The 19350-nt window shown below is 41.3% G+C and overlaps 1 protein-coding gene and 2 long non-coding RNA genes across 5 annotated transcripts; 2 read left to right on the top strand and 1 right to left on the bottom strand.

Moving 5' to 3' along the window:
- The first annotated feature begins 2029 nt into the window (after positions 1-2029).
- LOC135564389 (uncharacterized) lies at positions 2030-4698 on the top strand. 2 transcript variants are annotated; one of them, XR_010460980.1, is made up of 4 exons: positions 2033-2339; positions 2572-2866; positions 3127-3818; positions 4021-4698. It is a non-coding gene; the product is annotated as an uncharacterized LOC135564389 (long non-coding RNA). The 2 variants fall into 2 exon arrangements; XR_010460979.1 differs by having other exon boundaries at positions 2030-2339; positions 3127-4698.
- A 704-nt stretch (positions 4699-5402) lies between these two features.
- On the bottom strand, positions 5403-7007 carry LOC135564388 (uncharacterized). Its single transcript, XR_010460978.1, has 2 exons — positions 6451-7007; positions 5403-5598 (listed from the first exon to the last, which is right to left on the bottom strand). It is a non-coding gene; the product is annotated as an uncharacterized LOC135564388 (long non-coding RNA).
- An 8795-nt stretch (positions 7008-15802) lies between these two features.
- On the top strand, positions 15803-18835 carry LOC115107932 (protein yippee-like 5). Of its 2 annotated transcripts, none has more exons than XM_029631709.2 (3): positions 15803-15996; positions 16840-17005; positions 17634-18835. In XM_029631709.2, the coding sequence occupies exons 2-3, from the start codon at positions 16865-16867 to the stop codon at positions 17856-17858; spliced, it is 366 nt and encodes a 121-aa protein (XP_029487569.1). In that variant the 5' UTR covers positions 15803-15996; positions 16840-16864; the 3' UTR covers positions 17859-18835. The 2 variants fall into 2 exon arrangements, with proteins under 2 accessions (XP_029487569.1, XP_029487571.1); XM_029631711.2 differs by having other exon boundaries at positions 16786-17005.
- Positions 18836-19350: the final 515 nt, after the last annotated feature.

Below are 19350 nucleotides of genomic sequence, written 5' to 3'. Positions count from 1 at the left end.
CCCGAGCTGACAAGGTACAAATCTGTCGTTCTGCCCCTGAACAGGCAGTTAACCCACTGTTTCTAGGCCGTCATTGAAAATAAGAATTTGTTCTTAACTGACTTGCCTAGTTAAATAAAGGTAAAACAAGTTTTTTTTAAATTAACTTCATTGTAGTCATTGTATCATTTCAAATCCAAAGTGTTGAAGTACAGAGCCAAAATAAAACAAAATGTGTCACAGTCCCAATACATTTGGAGCTCACTGGATGTAGTAACTTACTTTGAAGAGATTGTGATTGGGTCTACAGTACCTTCAGAAAGTATTCCATTGACTTTCCACATTTTGTTGTATTACAGCCTAAATTTAAAATGGATTCAATTGAGTTTTTGTGTCACTGGCATATACACAATACCCCATAATGTCAAAGTGGAATTATGTTACTTGAAACTTTTACAAAATAATAACACATTTCAAACTGAAATGTCTTGAGTCAATACATATTCAACCCATTTGTTATGGGAAGTAAAAATGTACTTAACAAGTCACATAATAAATTGCATGGACTTGCATGTGTGCAATAATAGTGTTTAACATGGTTTTTGAATGACTACCTCATCACTGTAAGGTCCCTCAGTTGAGTAGTGAATTTCAAACAGTTTCTACCACAAAGACCAGGGAGATATCCTTTTGTGCACGGTGAAGTTATTAATTACACTTTGGATGGTATATTAATACACCCAGTCACAACAAATATTTCCATGATTTCGATAGGCAGACCTCATACTGTATGTGTGCACTCGCTAACACACTTAAAAAAAATCTAATCATGTAATAGTAAAGACCATAGGCAGCTCATGACTTTCAAGTTTTGGGGAAGCTTACAATTTGTCCTATCATTTTACCAATCTGCATGCCAGTTATTAATATTTATATACACACATTTTTGTGTGAACAGTCTAAGTTCAATAACATTTTTGTTTCTCAAACACTAAATTAATTGCACTATACCACTGCTACACCTGGCTATCAGCGGAGCCTTGTCTGGCTGCGAAACAGTTCATTCAGCCTCATTTATTGTCTTTAAAACTTAAAAAAAAACATAGCTTATATGGCTGACTCGATTAAAAAAAATTGGTTTCTTCTGACAATTGAGATGTACAAACTATTGCAAGGGGACAACAAGGGGATAAGAGCAATCTGTAATTTTGATTAAGACATTAATGAGCGAGCTAGGACAGACAAGGTCAATATAACTATTTGTTCAGCACTTTTGAAATGTACAGAGACATAATTCAGAACATGGGCCTTACATTACAGTGTTCTCCCTGTACACCAAGTCAGAACTGTAGGATAAATAAAGGAGGCATATAAACAGACAATGAAAGCTCTTACAATATTCAATGATTACATTTCTCTAAAACAGGTTATAGGCTACATGTGCACCACCAAGTCAGAACAGTAGGCGAAATTAAGAGATTAACATATACCAAATTATTAGGGTGAGGCACATGGGCTACTAACAGCTTACTACACAACATACACCTAGTATTATTTTCTTAGCTACAGTATACACATCTCCCTGGCATATTCCATCATTTATGCAGCAGCATACAAGACATTCTTAGACTTGGGACCACACAGCCACTCCACTAAATAGTAGGCTAATGATTGCTTTGCAATGCTTGCAGTTAGCTACTGATTCCTTCCAAACCACTCATTGTTGAATTTGTGATTTCCAACTTGTTGTGCAATGTTTATGTCCAATGGCCAATAAGCACCGATACGTTTTATCTATAATTTATCTTCATTATTTCTCTTTATAAGACAATGATTATAAAGAATTTGCCAGTAGATTGTCGACTTGATTCATGATGATGACTGCTAGCTAAGACTTTGAAAGTATGATTTTGACATGATCAGTCCAATCAGAGCTACTGTTGATATAACGTGATTTGACGTCATTTTATCTGTGGCCAATGACATTGAGCCTTCTTGGATGGGCACTTCTAATGTAACTCTATGACAGCACCCAAGGGGATTTCATTTTTTGAGCTCTACCCTTACGTCTCGTGTTCACTAGCACTTGGCAAATTGCTGTGTGCCGATTAGGCCGCCCAGCGTGGCTCGCTTGTGGGCGTGCTGGCAGCATGCACGCCCACGTTCGATTGTGCATCAATAATTCAGCGTAGCAAGTTTGTATGGAGGTCTGGTTATTAAATGGTTAAATAGTTGAATCCATTCTCCATTTCATTCATTTATTCACAGGTAAATAGTAATATGCTCTAAAACGCTCTGGTGACAAACCCACTTTGCTGCCCTGTTTCCAATCATCCACATGGCTGGGAGAACCTATTCAAGTAAGTAAATACATTTAAAAATGTAAAACAAAATGCTGTATTATTAGCTAACTAGCTACAGTGAAGGCTAACTCAAATGAGCTGCTAACGTAGCTAGCTAGCTATCTAGCCAACATAACATAATGTATAGCTAGCTAAGTTAATTAAATATCACCAACTACTTAACTTCATTTTAGTTAGCTATCTTTATGTATTTATCACTGTAAAAAACAAACTCCAAATGCATTTGTAGGTAGCTAACTAACCGCCATGGAGGAGGGTGAAAGGATAGCAGCCCCAACTGTCAAAGTGAGCGAGGAGGCTATTCTGGATAGGGCAGGTACTTTTGTGTAGTTCCAGTCCCTAGAAGTGAGGATGGGGATAATAGTAACATAATATTCACTGTGGTCTAATTTGAGTATAATGAAGTCTGTTTCTTGTGAGGTTTTCTGTCCTCAGATACAGAGAGCTGTGAAAGCCTGTCTGCAGATGAAGAGGTCCAAATGAAGAGCAGTGGTTCTCAGTCCTGGTCCTGGGGACTCAAATGGGTGCACATTTTTGTTTTTGCCTTAGCACTACACAGCTGATTCAAATGATCAACTCATCATCCATCTTCAAGTGGTATTTATTAATTAATTTGTGATGCTAACCTTGATATGATCCTGCTTTTTTCACATGCTACACATGCACATGTGTGTGCACATTCATGTTATCATGATTTGTTATAATGGACATTATACTTTAGTAATCCACAATGACCTGGTGATGTTAAAGTCTAATAATGACATTATCTTCCATATTCCTACAGATACCTTGTAACTGGAGATTCCTTCAAAACGTTTGCCTCCAGTTACTGTGTAGGGCACTGCGAGGATGGGTGACCAGGGCCATCTGGGACTGCCTCCTGGGGGAATTCAGGTGTGTGAAGGCTACCTGTGTCCTGCATAACTTCCTAAGGATGGACACGGGGACCAGGAGGGGATCTGCAACTCGCCAACGCGTGCCAGAGGAGTAGTCTGCTGCTCTGCAGGATGTTTCAAGGATGGGGTCCAACAACGCAGCAAGAGAGGAAACCTATGTGTGGGAAGTCTTCACCTCCTACTTCTTTGAAGAGTGTGCTGTTCCCTGGCAACACCATAGACTATGCACAACCAACGGTTCTTTTAAGAGCCATTCACATTGCAATAAGAGTGTTCTTCCTTTTACTTAGCTATGTCAACTGCAGTTCTTCAATTCCCAGTTTCTCGCTCTTTGATTTCTACTTCTCAGGTGAGGCAACTGTTTCGGTAAGGGTGTGATGCCTGTACAAAAACAAACAGGCTATTTTAAGTCACCCATATTGAAAAAATGTAGAACAATTAGACACCCTGTAACCCACACCTACACACTCATGTATCAATCTGATTGACGAACTGTGTTGTGCAGTAAGCAGGCTCAGGTGTATAACAGTGGCTCCTTCCACCTTCAAAGAATAGGCAAGAGGGCCAACCATGGAGAATAGTAAGACACTTCATTATTTATATAACTATACTATATTGTTTGTCCTCGTGTGTCTGTGCATGTTTTTCAGCATAAAGTACTCTGCAGCCACTCTGCAGCCAGTGTGGACAGTAGATGAGGCCACTTTAACTACCTTATTTTCTCAATAACAGTTTCTCTCCTTCACTTTATCCCTCACTCCCCTTTTCCCTAAATCCTCTAGGTTATATCAGCTGTGTCGGAGAACCCCTCCCGCATCTGAAATGGCTACATAGAGTGCACAGCATGATCAGAGGGGAGGGGTGAGAGGACACTTGGTCAGCTCAACAGGAAGTATTATTAAAGAGATGCTCTACGTTGAAATACAAATAGATGTAGTAGTCCCAGAGTTAATGATCCAAGGTCAGTTTTGCATTTCACCTCCTGATGATTATGTTGACTGACAATGTTAGAAAAAAAACAAGGCTTAAACATGCTTTCTCTCTCCATCTGTCTCTCGTCTGCAGGTATGTTTTGATGTGAGAGAGGATGCCAACCCCCAGTCCCGTCATCGCCACCTCACCCGCTCTTAAGATAATCTTCGGGCCGACTGGGAGCCCAAGGCTGGTTAGGAGACACCACTAGAGACACTATTATGTAATTGTGATGACCTGAGAGAATATGAAGTTTAGCAGCACTGTTTAGTAATCCCTGCTCCTCTGTTCTTACCTCTTTCCCTTTCTGTCTTTTATGCTCTTTCTCACCTCCTCTTTCTTCTTCTGTTTTTATAATGCACACCAGATGTGCATTGAAGTACAGATTTAACTTGTATTTATAATATAACAATTATAATAGTATAATGCATGTATTATGTATTTATAAAACTTGAAAATTCTTTCAATAAAGCGTTTCACATTCTCGACTGGTTGAAATTAAGTCTCATTTGATGAAATACTACACCTATCCTGTGTTTATCAGATCAATACAGATGAAGGAAATTAGATATTGAGACGACCCGGTTTTAGAGTACTTACATGATGCATAGGAAGTGTAGTGTGCCGTTTAAAAAAAATATATTTCTGTATATATGAATTACAAATCAGCCTTTAACTAGTTAAATCATGTTTCTAGTCTAATGCATAGTTACAATGTATGAAAATTGATGTCCCAGGACCAAGATTGATAAACACTGTTGAAGTAAACCTGACTCAGTTACACCAGCTCTGTCAGGAGGAATGGGCCAAAATTCACCCAACTTATTGTGGGACGCTTGTGGAAGGCTACCCAAAACGTTTGACCCAAGTTAAACAATTTAAAGGCAATGCTACCAAATACTAATTGAGTGTATGTGAAATTCTGACCCACTGGGAATGTGATGAAAGAAAAGCTGAAATAAATCTCTCTACTATTATTCTGACATTTCACATTCTTAAAATAAAGTGGTGATCCTAACTGACCTAAGACAGGGAATTTTTACTAGGATTAAATGTCAGGAATTGTGAAAAACTGAGTTTAAATCTATTTGGTGTATGTAAACTTACGACTTCAACTGTACATGCAGACAGCATCATTCAAAGACTGGAATTTGATGACACAAGGTGAGACCCAGACACAAGAGACAGATGGTTGGAGCCTTACAATATTTATTAATTCAATAGGGTAAGGAGGATGGTCGTGGAGAATGGTCATGGACAGGCAAAAGGGTCAAAACCAGTTCAGAGTCCAAAAGGTACCGAAGGGCAGGCTCAAGGTCAGAGCAGGCAGGATGATCAGGCAGGCGGGAAAGTAGTCCAGAGACAGGTAGGGGTCAAAACCAGGAAGACTATCGAAAAGAGAAATGCAAAAGGAGAATGGGAAAAACACGCTGGTTGACTTGACTAACATACAAGACGAACTGGCACAGAGAGCCAGGAAACACAGGGATAAATACACTGGGGAAAATAAGCAACGCCTGCAGGGGGTGGAGCCAATCACAGGAAGAGGTGAAACAGATCGGGGCGTGACAGGATTTGACTGAATAATAATCTGAAAAGACATTCATACCTGAACTGCATCTTACTACATGTATATACAATCCTTGGCACAAAGTTATATTATATTCTACTCAATCCATAGTCTTCGTTAATGTCATTCAGACTGTTTGGAAGTTGATACAACAGGCTATGATAACTGAGATCAATAGCTAGGTTCTGAACTAATATGTATACTAAACGTTTTATACACAGATTGGCTACATAGCTAGCTACACATCTATAGGCATACAGGTATTTTTATCCTCCACTGCACAATAAGCAAGAAAATAGCTAGCTAGCTAGCTGTGTTACTTCTTCTGCATTGCATGGCAAATATCAGCAAGGCAAGTTTACAAAATTGTACGTTCAATTTACAGTAAATGCTTAGCTAGCTAGATTCGTTACATCCACTGTTTCACAAGATGACATCCTGGTTTGCTGGTTGTTTCAGGAGTCCCCAAAACATGAAAAAACAGAATTTCAATTTCATATGCATGTCACAACACCCATAAAGCTAGCAGATTAATTTTAGCTAGTCAGCTAGCTTGCTAAATAGCGATTTTTGTCAATTAACATATGCACAATCGTTTGTCACTACATTAACATATTCCTCTCAACTTTACATTTATTGCATGATTAGTTATAAAGTTATAATTACTTACATTTGCTTCCATCCTAGTATTTTTGTCAGCCATCTTTGCTGAAGAAAGTCTCCAGCCTTGGGTTGCATAGCGTCAAATTTGTTGTGGGAACAACTTGATATGATTGGTCCTGTCACGCCTTGGTCTTAGTATTTTGTGTTTTCTTTCTTTATTTGGTCAGGCCAGGGTGTGACATGGGTTTATTTCGTGGTGTGTTTTTGTATTGGGGTTTTAGTAGGTATTGGGATTGTGGCTGAGTAGGGTTGTCTAGGAAAGTCTATGGTTGCCTGAGGCGGTTCTTAATCAGGAGGCAGATGATTTCGTTGTCTCTGATTGGTATCGAACTAACCACGCTGCATTTTGGTCCGACTCTCCTTCGACGGAAGAAAACCGTAACAGGTCCTCGCCCAGCGGTCGATGCTGGTGATTTGCATAAAGTTGGGAAATGTTGAACTTTTCACCCTCTCCCACACCACGTTCGTGCCGCCCAATGATCCACCGCCCTCTGCTTCTCACCGCTTTCCTTCCATTGAAAATTAATGGGAAGAGGTGTTTCACCGCGCGGCACCACGTGCTAGTGTACACGGGGCATGAGACTTGGGGGTGATTCAGCGTCCACATGAGTGACAGAACACTGAGCCAATCACGGCGCAACGCTCCGTATTTTCTGCTGGCTTGCCCCATCACCACAGAAACACACTGAGCTAGGCTGAAACACCTGCATTTTGGAGCTGCCTTACTCAAGAAAACAATAAATAGAACATGTTTGTATGCGGTTTTATTAACTCAATGACATTTACATATATATATATATATATAAAATTTGTTTTACATTGCTCTGCCCCACTTGATGTGAATGACGGGTCACCACTGAGCCTCTGCCATATGGACACATTAATACACTGTGATCCATGGTGGCTAAAGAAATGAGAGCATAGAACTCAGTGATAACCTATAGTCCAATGCAGCAGTAGGCCTATAACATCCATCATCAACTAAGTAACATACATAGGCCTAAAGCTGACAAATAAAAACAGTAGAAAGTAAACTGATGAAAATTCTGGTTCTTTCAATCACATGAATCTCTTTTCTCCGCCTGTATGCCTCCATTTCTATATGTCTTGACTTGAGTTATTGCTAGCGAAGTTCAACATCATATCAAATTGTCACAGGGTCCGGCCAGAAGTTGTCGCTAATGAACTTGCAATATTGTATCAACTAGCCTATTCCGGGCCCTCAAATTTCCTGCGCCAATGAAAGAAACAAAGAAACAAAGACAGAAAGTGGTCTTTTATGACGTTTCCACTGCATATATGGGATCATCAGATCATGATATTTTGATCTTTCACACTGAGGCTTGGTGAATATCGAGGCCGGGCGTGTTGGAAAGATTTTTTGAATACTGAGGACTATCTGAGGACTACTGAGGACTGAACTACCATTCGCAATGGATGTTATTTAAACATACTTTGTTGACTTGTGTGAGACAAAGAAAAAATTTGTGGTGAGTTAGACAATCAGAAAAAAGACTGCCAAATGGGCACCTTCCTACATATGTATGCATTCTGGAGAGAGACGCACAATATCTTTGCAACATTGCTCCTCAACTTCTTCTTGAGGCAACATTTTTAATTATACTCAAGACACTATCTTCACACATATTTTAGACGCTTTCACTGACAGCCGCAACTCAGTCAGCTAGACATATTGCCACAGGCAATACCCACATTTCGGGCTTCCCAAACACACTTGTGATTTAAAATAATCCACAGAAATAAAAATTAAGAAGCTAATGATACCCTGTGGCTAAGTCATGCTCCCTGGTGAAGATTTTAAATTATTTTATTTAGACAGGAGTAATTACAGTGGGGAGAACAAGTATTTGATACACTGCCGATTTTGCATGTTTTCCTACTTACAAAGCATGTAGAGGTCTGTAATTTTTATCATAGGTACACTTCAACTGTGAGAGACGGAATCTAAAACAAAAATCCAGAAAATCACATTGTATGATTTTTAATTAATTTGCATTTTATTGCATGACATTGTTAAAGTTCCAATATTTAAAGTGACTAGTGATCCATTTATTAAAGTGGCCAATGATTTGAGTCTGTATGTATGCAGCAGCCTCTCTGAGTTAATGATTGCTGTTTAAAGTTAACAGTCTGATGGCCTTGAGATAGAAGCTGTTTTTCAGTCTCTCCGTCACCTGTTCTGACCTTGTCTTTTGGATGGTAGCGGGGTGAACAGGCAGTGGCTCGGGTGGTTGTTGTCCTTGATGATCTTTTTGGCCTTCCTGTGACATCGAGTGCTGTAGGTGTCCTGGAGGACAGATAGTTTGCCCCCGGTGATGCGTTGTACAGACTGCACCACCCTCTGGAGAGCCTTGTGGTTGAGGGCGGTGCAGTTGTCGTACCAGGCGGTGATACAGCCCGACAGCACGCTCTCAATTGTGCATCTGTAAAAGTTTGTCAGGTTTTTAGGTGACAAGCCAAATTTCTTCAGCCTCCTGAGTTTGAAGAGGCATTGCTGCGCCTTCTTCACCACACTGTCTGTGTATTGTTATGCATGTATTGTTATATATTACTTTACTGTTGGAGCAAGCATAATAAGCATGTCACTAGACCAGCAATACCATCTGCTAAATACTGTATGTTTAGGCAACCAATAACATTTTACTTTATTTGAGATTGGTGAGAAAAATAATATATTTAATCCTTTTTGAATTTAGTCTGTAACACAACAAAATGTGGAATAAGTCAATGGGTATCAATACTTTCTGAAGGCACTGCAAATAGGAATTTGGCAATTGGTAGGCTACATTCTTTATACTTCTCTTTAATTGCCGTTTCCCAAAAGTAAGACTCTTCCCACACTCACTTCTGTGAGCAGGCCTTTCTAATCGACCTGGCCCGGGTATCCTGGAAGGACATTGACCTCATCCCGTCAGTTGAGGATGCCTGGTCATTCTTTAAGAGTAACTTCCTCACCATTTTAGATAAGCATGCTCCGTTCAAAAAATGCAGAACTAAGAACAGATACAGCCCTTGGTTCACTCCAGACCTGACTGCCCTCGACCAGCACAAAAACATCCTGTGGCGGACTGCAATAGCATCGAACAGTCCCCGCGATATGCAACTGTTCAGGGAAGTCAGGAACCAATACACGTAGTCAGTCAGGAAAGCTAAGGCCAGCTTCTTCAGGCAGAAGTTTGCATCCTGTAGCTCCAACTCCAAAAAGTTCTGGGACACTGTGAAGTCCATGGAGAACAAGAGCACCTCCTCCCAGCTGCCCACTGCACTGAGGCTAGGGAACACGGTCACCACCGACAAATCCATGATTATCGAAAACTTCAACAAGCATTTCTCAACGGCTGGCCATGCCTTCCGCCTGGCTACTCCTACCTCGGCCAACAGCTCCGGCCCCCCCGCAGCTCCTCGCCCAAGCCTCTCCAGGTTCTCCTTTACCCAAATCCAGATAGCAGATGTTCTGAAAGAGCTGCAAAACCTGGACCCGTACAAATCAGCTGGGCTTGACAATCTGGACCCTCTATTTCTGAAACTACCCGCCGCCATTGTCGCAACCCCTATTACCAGCCTGTTCAACCTCTCTTTCATATCGTCTGAGATCCCCAAGGATTGGAAAGCTGCGCAGTCATCCCCCTCTTCAAAGGGGGAGACACCTGGACCCAAACTGTTACAGACCTATATCCATTCTGCCCTGCCTATCTAAGGTCTTGAAAGCCAAGTCAACAAACAGGTCACTGACCATCTCGAATCCCACCGTACCTTCTCCGCTATGCAATCTGGTTTCCGAGCCGGTCACGGGTGCACCTCAGCCACACTCAAGGTACTAAACGACATCATAACCGCCATCGATAAAAGACAGTACTGTGCAGCCGTCTTCATCGACCTTGCCAAGGCTTTCGACTCTGTCAATCACCATATTCTTATCGGCAGACTCAGTAGCCTCGGTTTTTCGGATGACTGCCTTGCCTGGTTCACCAATTACTTTGCAGACAGAGTTCAGTGTGTCAAATCGGAGGGCATGCTGTCCGGTCCTCTGGCAGTCTCTATGGGGGTGCCACAGGGTTCAATTCTCGGGCCGACTCTTTTCTCTGTATATATCAATGATGTTGCTCTTGCTGCGGGCGATTCCCTGATCCACCTCTACGCAGACGACACCATTCTATATACTTTCGGCCCGTCATTGGACACTGTGCTATCTAACCTCCAAACGAGCTTCAATGCCATACAACACTCCTTCCGTGGCCTCCAACTGCTCTTAAACGCTAGTAAAACCAAATGAATGCTTTTCAACCGACCGCTGCCTGCACCCGCATGCCCGACTAGCATCACCTCACTGGATGGTTCCGACCTTGAATATGTGGACACCTATAAGTACCTAGGTGTCTGGCTAGACTGCAAACTCTCCTTCCAGACCCATATCAAACATCTCCAATCGAAAATCAAATCAAGAGTCGGCTTTCTATTCCGCAACAAAGCCTCCTTCACTCACGCTGCCAAGCTTACCCTAGTAAAACTGACTATCCTACCGATCCTCGACTTCGGCGATGTCATCTACAAAATTGCTTCCAACACTCTACTCAGCAAACTGGATGCAGTTTATCACAGTGCCATCCGTTTTGTCACTAAAGCACCTTATACTACCCACCACTGCGACTTGTATGCTCTAGTCGGCTGGCCCTCGCAACATATTCGTCGCCAGACCCACTGGCTCCAGGTCATCTACAAGGCCATGCTAGGTAAAGCTCCGCCTTATCTCAGTTCACTGGTCACGATGGCAACACCCATCCGTAGCACGCGCTCCAGCAGGTGTATCTCACTGATCATCCCTAAAGCCAACACCTCATTCGGCAGCCTTTCGTTCCAGTACTCTGCTGCCTGTGACTGGAACGAATTGCAAAAATCGCTGAAGTTGGAGACTTTTATCTCCCTCACCAACTTCAAACATCTGCTATCTGAGCAGCTAACCGATCGCTGCAGCTGTACATAATCTATTGGTAAACAGCCCACCCATTTTCACCTACCTCATCCCCACAGTTTTTATTTATTTACTTTTCTGCTCTTTTGCACACCAATATCTCTACCTGTACATGATCATCTGATCATTTATCACTCCAGTGTTAATCTGCAATATTGTAATTATTCGCCTACCTCATGCCTTTTGCACACATTGTATATAGACTCCCCTTTTTTTCTACTGTGTTATTGACTTGTTAATTGTTTACTCCATGTGTAACTCTGTGTTGTCTGTTCACACTGCTATGCTTTATCTTGGCCAGGTCGCAGTTGCAAATGAGAACTTGTTCTCAACTAGCCTACCTGGTTAAATAAAGGTGAAATAAAAAAAATAAAAAAAATAAAACACCAACAACATTTTATCAGCTTCAGAAGCATCTGCATTCAACACATGTTTTGTGGTTGTCCTTAGATAGATTCTCCAGACTTGCAAAGAAAGAATTGTTGATTTGTTGCCAAATCTAGATTCTGAATAGCATTTTATTTGGAAATATGCACCAACAATTATTTCACAGATAGAAAGATGAAAAAAGTATGTATCCATAACCTGCTCTACTTGTTCAACCGAAATATGTAGGCTTGCATATACAGCAAAAAACATTTGCGGTATATGCAAATATGCACATATTTACATTTACATTTACATTTAAGTCATTTAGCAGACGCTCTTATCCAGAGCGACTTACAAATTGGTGCGTTCACCTTAAGACATCCAGTGGAACAGCCACTTTACAATAGTGCATCTAAATCTTTTAAGGGGGGGGGTGGTGAGAAGGATTACTTTATCCTATCCTAGGTATTCCTGAAAGAGGTGGGGTTTTAATGAGACATTGCCTAATTAACATGTTTTTTATAAAACATTTAAAAAAAGTTGTAATACAAAAAAAGTATTATATTATAAATAAAAAAAAGTTTTTATTTAACTGATATAAGTTCCTTGTGATGTGATTAAGAGGAAAAAAATACCCTATTTCATTAACACAGCCTGTGACACAGCCTTAATGATGAATTAAATGATGATGAATAAACTATTTTCTAATCCTTTATTACATGGTGTTATTATAAACTTTTACCTTATTATCTGTTCTGCCTCTGGCAATGGTTGTATTCCATAGATGCAAATCACAATCCTTTAGTAGGCTATACGTTGTGTAACATTCTAACATGCAATCTCGTGGGGAAATGTCCTTAAAATGGCTAAGCCTCCTTGGTAATAGATTGACAGTGTCACTGTGGGTAATCTAGGTTGTTTATTTCTATGTTGGCCTGGTATGGTTCCCAATCAGAGGCAGCTGTTTATCGTTGTCTCTGATTGGGGATCATATTTAGGCAGCCATTTACCCTCTGTGTTTTGTGGGATCTTGTTTATGTGTAGTTGCCTGTGAGCACTTCATTGACATCACGTTTCGGTTGTTCTTTATTGTTTTGTGCGTTTCACTTCAACAAATATGTGGAACCCATATCACGCTGCTCTTTTTTTATTTTTTATTTTACCTTTATTTAACTAGGCAAGTCAGTTAATTAAGAACAAATTCTTATTTTCAATGACGGCCTAGGAACAGTGGGTTAACTGCCTGTTCAGGGGCAGAACGACAGATTTGTACCTTGTCAGCTCGGGGATTTGAACTTGCAACCTTTCGGTTACTAGTCCAACGCTCTAACCACTAGGCTACCCTGCCGCCCCGAATGTTCTTACGACAATATTGACAAAAGATCCCACCAAACCAGGACCAAGCAGCATGCCCAGGAGGAGAGAGTATCCTGGACTTGGGAGGAAATCATGGGAGAATACGAAAGCCTTCCTTGGAAGCAGACACAAGGAGATATGGTAGGTCAGCGACGACGCTGGGGTTTGCGGCCACAACGAAAGCCCAAAAAACAGCCCCAAAGATTTTTTGGGGGGGAGGCACACGGGGTGGTCAGCGAAGCCGAGGAGTGAACCAGAGCCAGCCTGGGAGAAATTGGAGGAGAGTGAACGGAAAGAGTCAGAAACCGTCAGTGAGTTGATGGATGGTTAAGTCTCCTTGGTAATAGATTGACAGTGTCACGCCCTGACCAAAGAGAGCCTTTTAATTCTCTATTTTGGTTAGGTCGGGGTGTGACTAGGGTGGGTAATCTAGGTTGTTTATTTCTATGTTGGCCTGGTATGGTTCCCAATCAGAGGCAGCTGTTTATCGTTGTCTCTGATTGGGGATCATATTTAGGCAGCCATTGGGGATCATATTTAGGTAGCCATTTCCCCACTGTGTTTTGTGGGATCTTGTTTATGTGTAGTTGCCTGTGAGCACTTCATTGACATCACGTTTAATTTGTTCTTTATTGTTTTATGCGTTTCACTTCAATAAATATGTGGAACCCATATCACGCTGTGCTTTGGTCCGAATGTTCTTACGACAATATTGACAGACGGTGACGAGATATTTTTAAATACCTTATATCCTTGACTTAAAGACTTCCTGCTTCAACTTCCTGCTACAAGGACAGGCACCTAATGACTCCCTGTTACAAAACATACTTCATTTCAAACCGTATGAAAATAAATAATAATTTTAATTAGTATGAATTAATATTAGTATTAATTATGGGTATAGGCATGGGGCAGTTGGTTGATGGAATAGCCATCATGCAATAGCAATTACAAGAGCAGTTGTCTTTCATTGTTTCATCAAAAATTGATATGGATGTACACACATTTAATTTCTTTATAGATTGTCAGGGCCAATCTCTTGGTCAGCAACATAGGCACGTGTTTCATACGAGTGTGAAGTTAAATTCATTGCTCATCACTTATGATTATCAGTCTCTGTTCATTATCGATCTGTAATGATTACAGAGGAGAGGGACTGCCAGATGGAAAGGTGAGAGAGAAATATAGTTGATTACACGATGTTCACTACATTACCAAAAGTATATGGTACCTGTTCGAACATCTTATTCCAAAATCATGGGCATTATTATGGAGTTGGTTCCCCCTTTCCTGCAATAACAACCTCCCCTCTTCTGGGAAGGCTTTCCGCTAGATGTTCGAACACTGCTGCGGGAACTTGCTTCCATTCAGCCACGAGCATTACTGAGGTCGGGCACTGATGTTGGGCGATTAGGCCTGGCTCGCAGTCGGTGTTCCAATTCATCCCAAAGGTATTCGATGGGGTTGAGGTCAAGGTTCTGTGCAGGCCAGTCAAGTTCTTCCACACCGATCCCAACGAACCATTTCTGTATGTACCTTTGCTTTTTGCAAGGGGGAATTATCACACTGAAACAGCAAAGGGCCTCCCCAAACTGTTGCCACAAAGTTGGAAACACAGAATGTCATTGTATGCTGTAGCGTTAAGATTTCCCTTAACTGGAACTAAGGGGCCTAGCCTGAACAATGAAAAACAGTCCCAGAACTTTATTCCTCCTCCAACAAACTTTACAGTTGGCACTATGCACTTACAGTTGACCGGGTCAGCTCTAGCAGGACAGTCAATTATGTTTCTTGATTTGCCGTACTGTAAATGTAATGTACATCTGAAATCATGTTTATGCTAATAGACTTTATGATAATGGATCCGAGTTGAAGTTAGAGGAGAGTGGATTTAACGTTTAGATCTAAATGATTAAGACGACACGGGGGGGGGGACTGATCCTAGATCAGCACTCCTAATCTGATACAATAATCACATGCTCACTTCAATTGTGATAACTGCAGAGATTAGTCTTTACACAAGACTCTTATCTGTCTTCCAAGGACACTCAAGCATGACAATGCTCCATCTATCTTCAGGGGTGCTGCTTATCTTAAGTCTACAGCTGAACAGTTTGTGCAGCTCAAGATGCCAGGTAAATCTATTTGTAACCTTGTGCCCAAAGATTTTCTGTACTTGGGTTAACAAAGGCCAAGTTTGACTTGTTGCTCCACCAGACTTTCCTTGGGCGGAAGTGTCTGGGAATGAGATGAACATTTTTGTGATATTCTTTGTGATCTTCCTGCTGTGTTCTTTCATGTGAGTGCATGTCCAGTTATTGCACTGCATTGTTCCAGCACAGGAAGTATTTTGATGCAAACTTTTCTACCTGACTGTTGGAAGGCTATGTTCATTATTAGACAGCCTACCTGGATTTTGATCCAGGAGTTTCTCATATCAGCTGCCTGAAATCCACCACACCACAATGTATAATGAAGCCTGAGCTGAGCTTCATAATTTCAGTCTGCTTCCTAAAAAAATAATTATTTGTCATTGCATCAGTTTAATTTCAAACACTTTGGCTTTTACTCAATTTGGTCTCTGCTGCCTCCTTGGGGTCTGTCTAAGAACTCCCCTACCCAGTAGGGGCGGGACCACATCTACCGGATGTTGATACAGTCTGCGGAACAGCTGTGAGAGAACAACAAAGCTGACGCCACTTCTAGCTACAGAATCGACGAGAAGGACGAAAAGAAGGTGAAAATAGAACAACAAAACTGGATTCGAGGTTGATAAAGACTAAATAAGTGGTCAAGAAAACAGGTTATTAACATTCGTGTCGACAGAACAGATTCAAGGTAAGAGAAAGTTGGGCACGCGATGTTTCGTCGACAACATTGGCTTTGTGTACTGACGTCATATTTGCTACTTTAGCTAGCTATCATCATTATCAAACCCTATTTGATTGTACTAGCTAGCCGTGAAATGCTATGCTGTCCATGTGTTGTATAAGAGACAACGGTTGATAAACTTCTAGATTTGTTGTAAATCTGAATGAGGTCATGGTATTGTTGACACGACTTGAATGAATCGCTTCACACATCGATCAAGACTGATTGATTGGCATTTGGTTCCCAAAAAGCTACTATTTCGAGAAAAAAAGGACTGACCGCTGACATAGTCTTATGACAGCTGTTGACATTTTAATATACGCGCAGGTCTTGTTTAACTTCTCGATTACATGTTGTTCAATCAAACGTCGATTTAGTTTGGAATATTTTCCAATCCAGTGGAAATGGCAAATGGGATGGAAATGGCAACCGCAGTGGCTCTCTGACGCAGTCACAATTCAACTGCCCTTGTTTCTATGTAGAAGGTAGATGTAGCAGCATCGTTACTCACCCCCAATGAAGACAACCGTTCATTATGAAACCGAATAGAAGGTACACTTGTTAATTCTAGGCACCTTTGCTATGATGTGTTCACCTAAACTAGTTGGAATCCATATTGATCTCAATAGGCTCGCACTATAACACAAAAAACTCTTAACTGGGCAGTATGCAGTCTCAAACCCAGTATGTGTCTTTGTGAGTAGTTGTCTTATGTGCACCTGTTTCACTCTGTGCCTCCCCGCTCCTTTCTTTCAGCTGCTGTCTGTGAATGAGTTAGTGTCTTACATGACTTACTTGCCCTTCCTAAAGGTCGGTCTCTGCTGACAACAGCACTATGGGCAGGATCTTCCTGGACCACATCGGCGGGACCCGCCTCTTCTCCTGCGCCAACTGTGACACCATCCTGACCAACCGCTCTGAGCTCATCTCCACGCGCTTCACTGGCGCCACGGGCCGAGCCTTCCTCTTCAACAAGGTGAGGCTGGTGAGGGTTGACTACTTTTAAAGGCCCAGTGCAGTCAAAAACGTGATTTCCCTGTGTTTTATATACATTTCTCACACTGAGGTTGGAATAATACTGTGACATTTTGAAAATTATGATGAACCCTTTTAGTGTAAGAGCTGTTTGAAAAGATCACCTGAAATGATTTGATTGGATGGAGTTTTGGCCTGCCTGGTGACATTACCAGGCGGTAAATTAGTTATGAGACCAATACGTTGGTTCCAAACCTCTCAGCCAATAGCTAGTTTTAAATGTTCCCCTCCCCACTCTGGCATTCCTAGCTAAATTCTTGCTTGAAAAATTGCTCTTTGCTAAGAAGCTAATTTTGTTTCACAGTAAGATACTTGTTACCCAGAAATTATTTGAGATAAAAATGGCTGCATTGGACCTTTTTTAATAAGTTGTAGTTAAGAGTCCTGTGAATAACACCATGTCCTTACACAAAACACATGACACCATGTCATTGTTCTCTAGCCTTGTCCCATACTGTATGTGCTGTTCCAAACTCATTGATAGGGCATACTTCTATGGGACACGCTGCTAGTCCCTCTTGCAGGTTCAGATACTTTGTTGAATAAATCTATATGTTTGTCACCCACAGGTGGTGAACCTGCAGTACAGCGAGGTGCAGGACCGTGTGATGCTGACGGGCAGACACATGGTGCGAGACGTCAGCTGCAAGAACTGCAACAGCAAGCTGGGCTGGATCTACGAGTTTGCCACAGAAGACAGTCAGCGCTACAAGGAAGGCCGCGTCATCCTCGAAAGGGCGCTAGTAAGGGAGAGCGAGGGCTTCGAGGAGCATGTGCCCTCTGATAACTCCTGAGTCCCCCGTCCCTCCTTTCTGCCTTGTGCACCCAACATCTCTCCTACACTCCTCTCCTTATAGGCAACTACCTGTGTATCGGCTTCCCACCAGCAAGAATTGTGTCGAGCTAGACAAGCCTGTAATTATGTCCGCCCCTCACACATATTGTACACATTTGAGAATGCACTCGCTCACAGGCTAGTGCTTATAATGTACATGCATTAGATTCTGCAAGATACATGTGTAGGCATTGGACTACAATTGCCTGAAGAGTAGGGGTTGTGGTGGGGGGAGTAACTTAATGACCCAAAGTGGAGAGCATGGACAGATGCTAATGCCTTTGTCAGTGATACAGCTGTGTATGATAAAACCGCTGTTGCGTGGGGGGGGGGGGGTGATGTGATGATGCTTGTGTTTAGGATGAAATATTATTTAAGTTTTAGTGAGAATTGATTTGAGGAAATAATCTTTCTGAATATTGTCATTAAACCCAGTTTCCATTTGCTTTTATTAACAAATATTAGATTTGATAGTGCTGATTTTAGTTGATTGTTTGCACATTATAAAACTGATGTCAACCCTCACTTTGATCCCAATGACAAATGCATGTGTGTACTAAAGCCTCATGTCTGCCAATGGAACGACAGCACGCCTAGACTATAGAACCTGTGATCAACCTCAAATGCGTAACAATTATCTAAAGACAACTTGACCATTGTGTAAATGTGACCCAAAAAAAACACGAACTGGCATTGTTGACAATATTGTGGTTAAGTTCTGTATTAGGATTGGTCAGTGCTGTGTTTTCTTTTTGGGTTGCATAGTCTTGCGATGCCATCCTTCCAATCCTCGTTCATCACTCAGCTATTGGAACAAAATGAAAACGTGAGAAAGCCTGGAAAACTAAGTAGGGGTTGAGTTAAAGCTACTGTTTTTTTCTTTGTCAGGCCTCTGGGTGATGGATTATAATAAAGAAATGGATCATATGAAATCAACTTTACCTCTTGTATTATCACTTCTCTGGTCAATATAGGACACTAATATGGGGGAAGGGTATTTATTAGGCAGGACTAAATCCTCAAAACGAGCTAGATTAGGTAGCCACCTCAAAGCATAAGGGTACGGGCACGCAGATGAAATTCATTGTCCGTGTCAAAAGTACAACACATGTCAATATGGAAAAAGAGAATTTGTGGCATATTTTAGGCAGAAAAATCACATCCATTGTCATTCATTCAGCAACCGTTGGCCCCATATGGAATTTTTAGAAAATCTGAACGTGGCCACGACCTTAGAATGTTGGAAAATTTGACCCCTGAAGGCTGACAGAAAACACAAAGGGTCATGTTCGTTTTTATTTTTCGTTACAGACATTTGCAAAATTTTCCATAGAATCAGGTTCACACTTTCCATTATCACTTGTTTTGATGAACTGCTTTAAGTTTCTGTAGAAAATAATGCAAAATGTTTACCCTTATTTTAATGAAATAATTCAAATGTTTTAAAGATC

Source organism: Oncorhynchus nerka, linkage group LG24 (genome assembly GCF_034236695.1).
Source record: "Oncorhynchus nerka isolate Pitt River linkage group LG24, Oner_Uvic_2.0, whole genome shotgun sequence".
Lineage (NCBI taxonomy): Eukaryota > Metazoa > Chordata > Actinopteri > Salmoniformes > Salmonidae > Oncorhynchus > Oncorhynchus nerka.
This window is presented reverse-complemented; position numbering and strand designations above follow the sequence as displayed.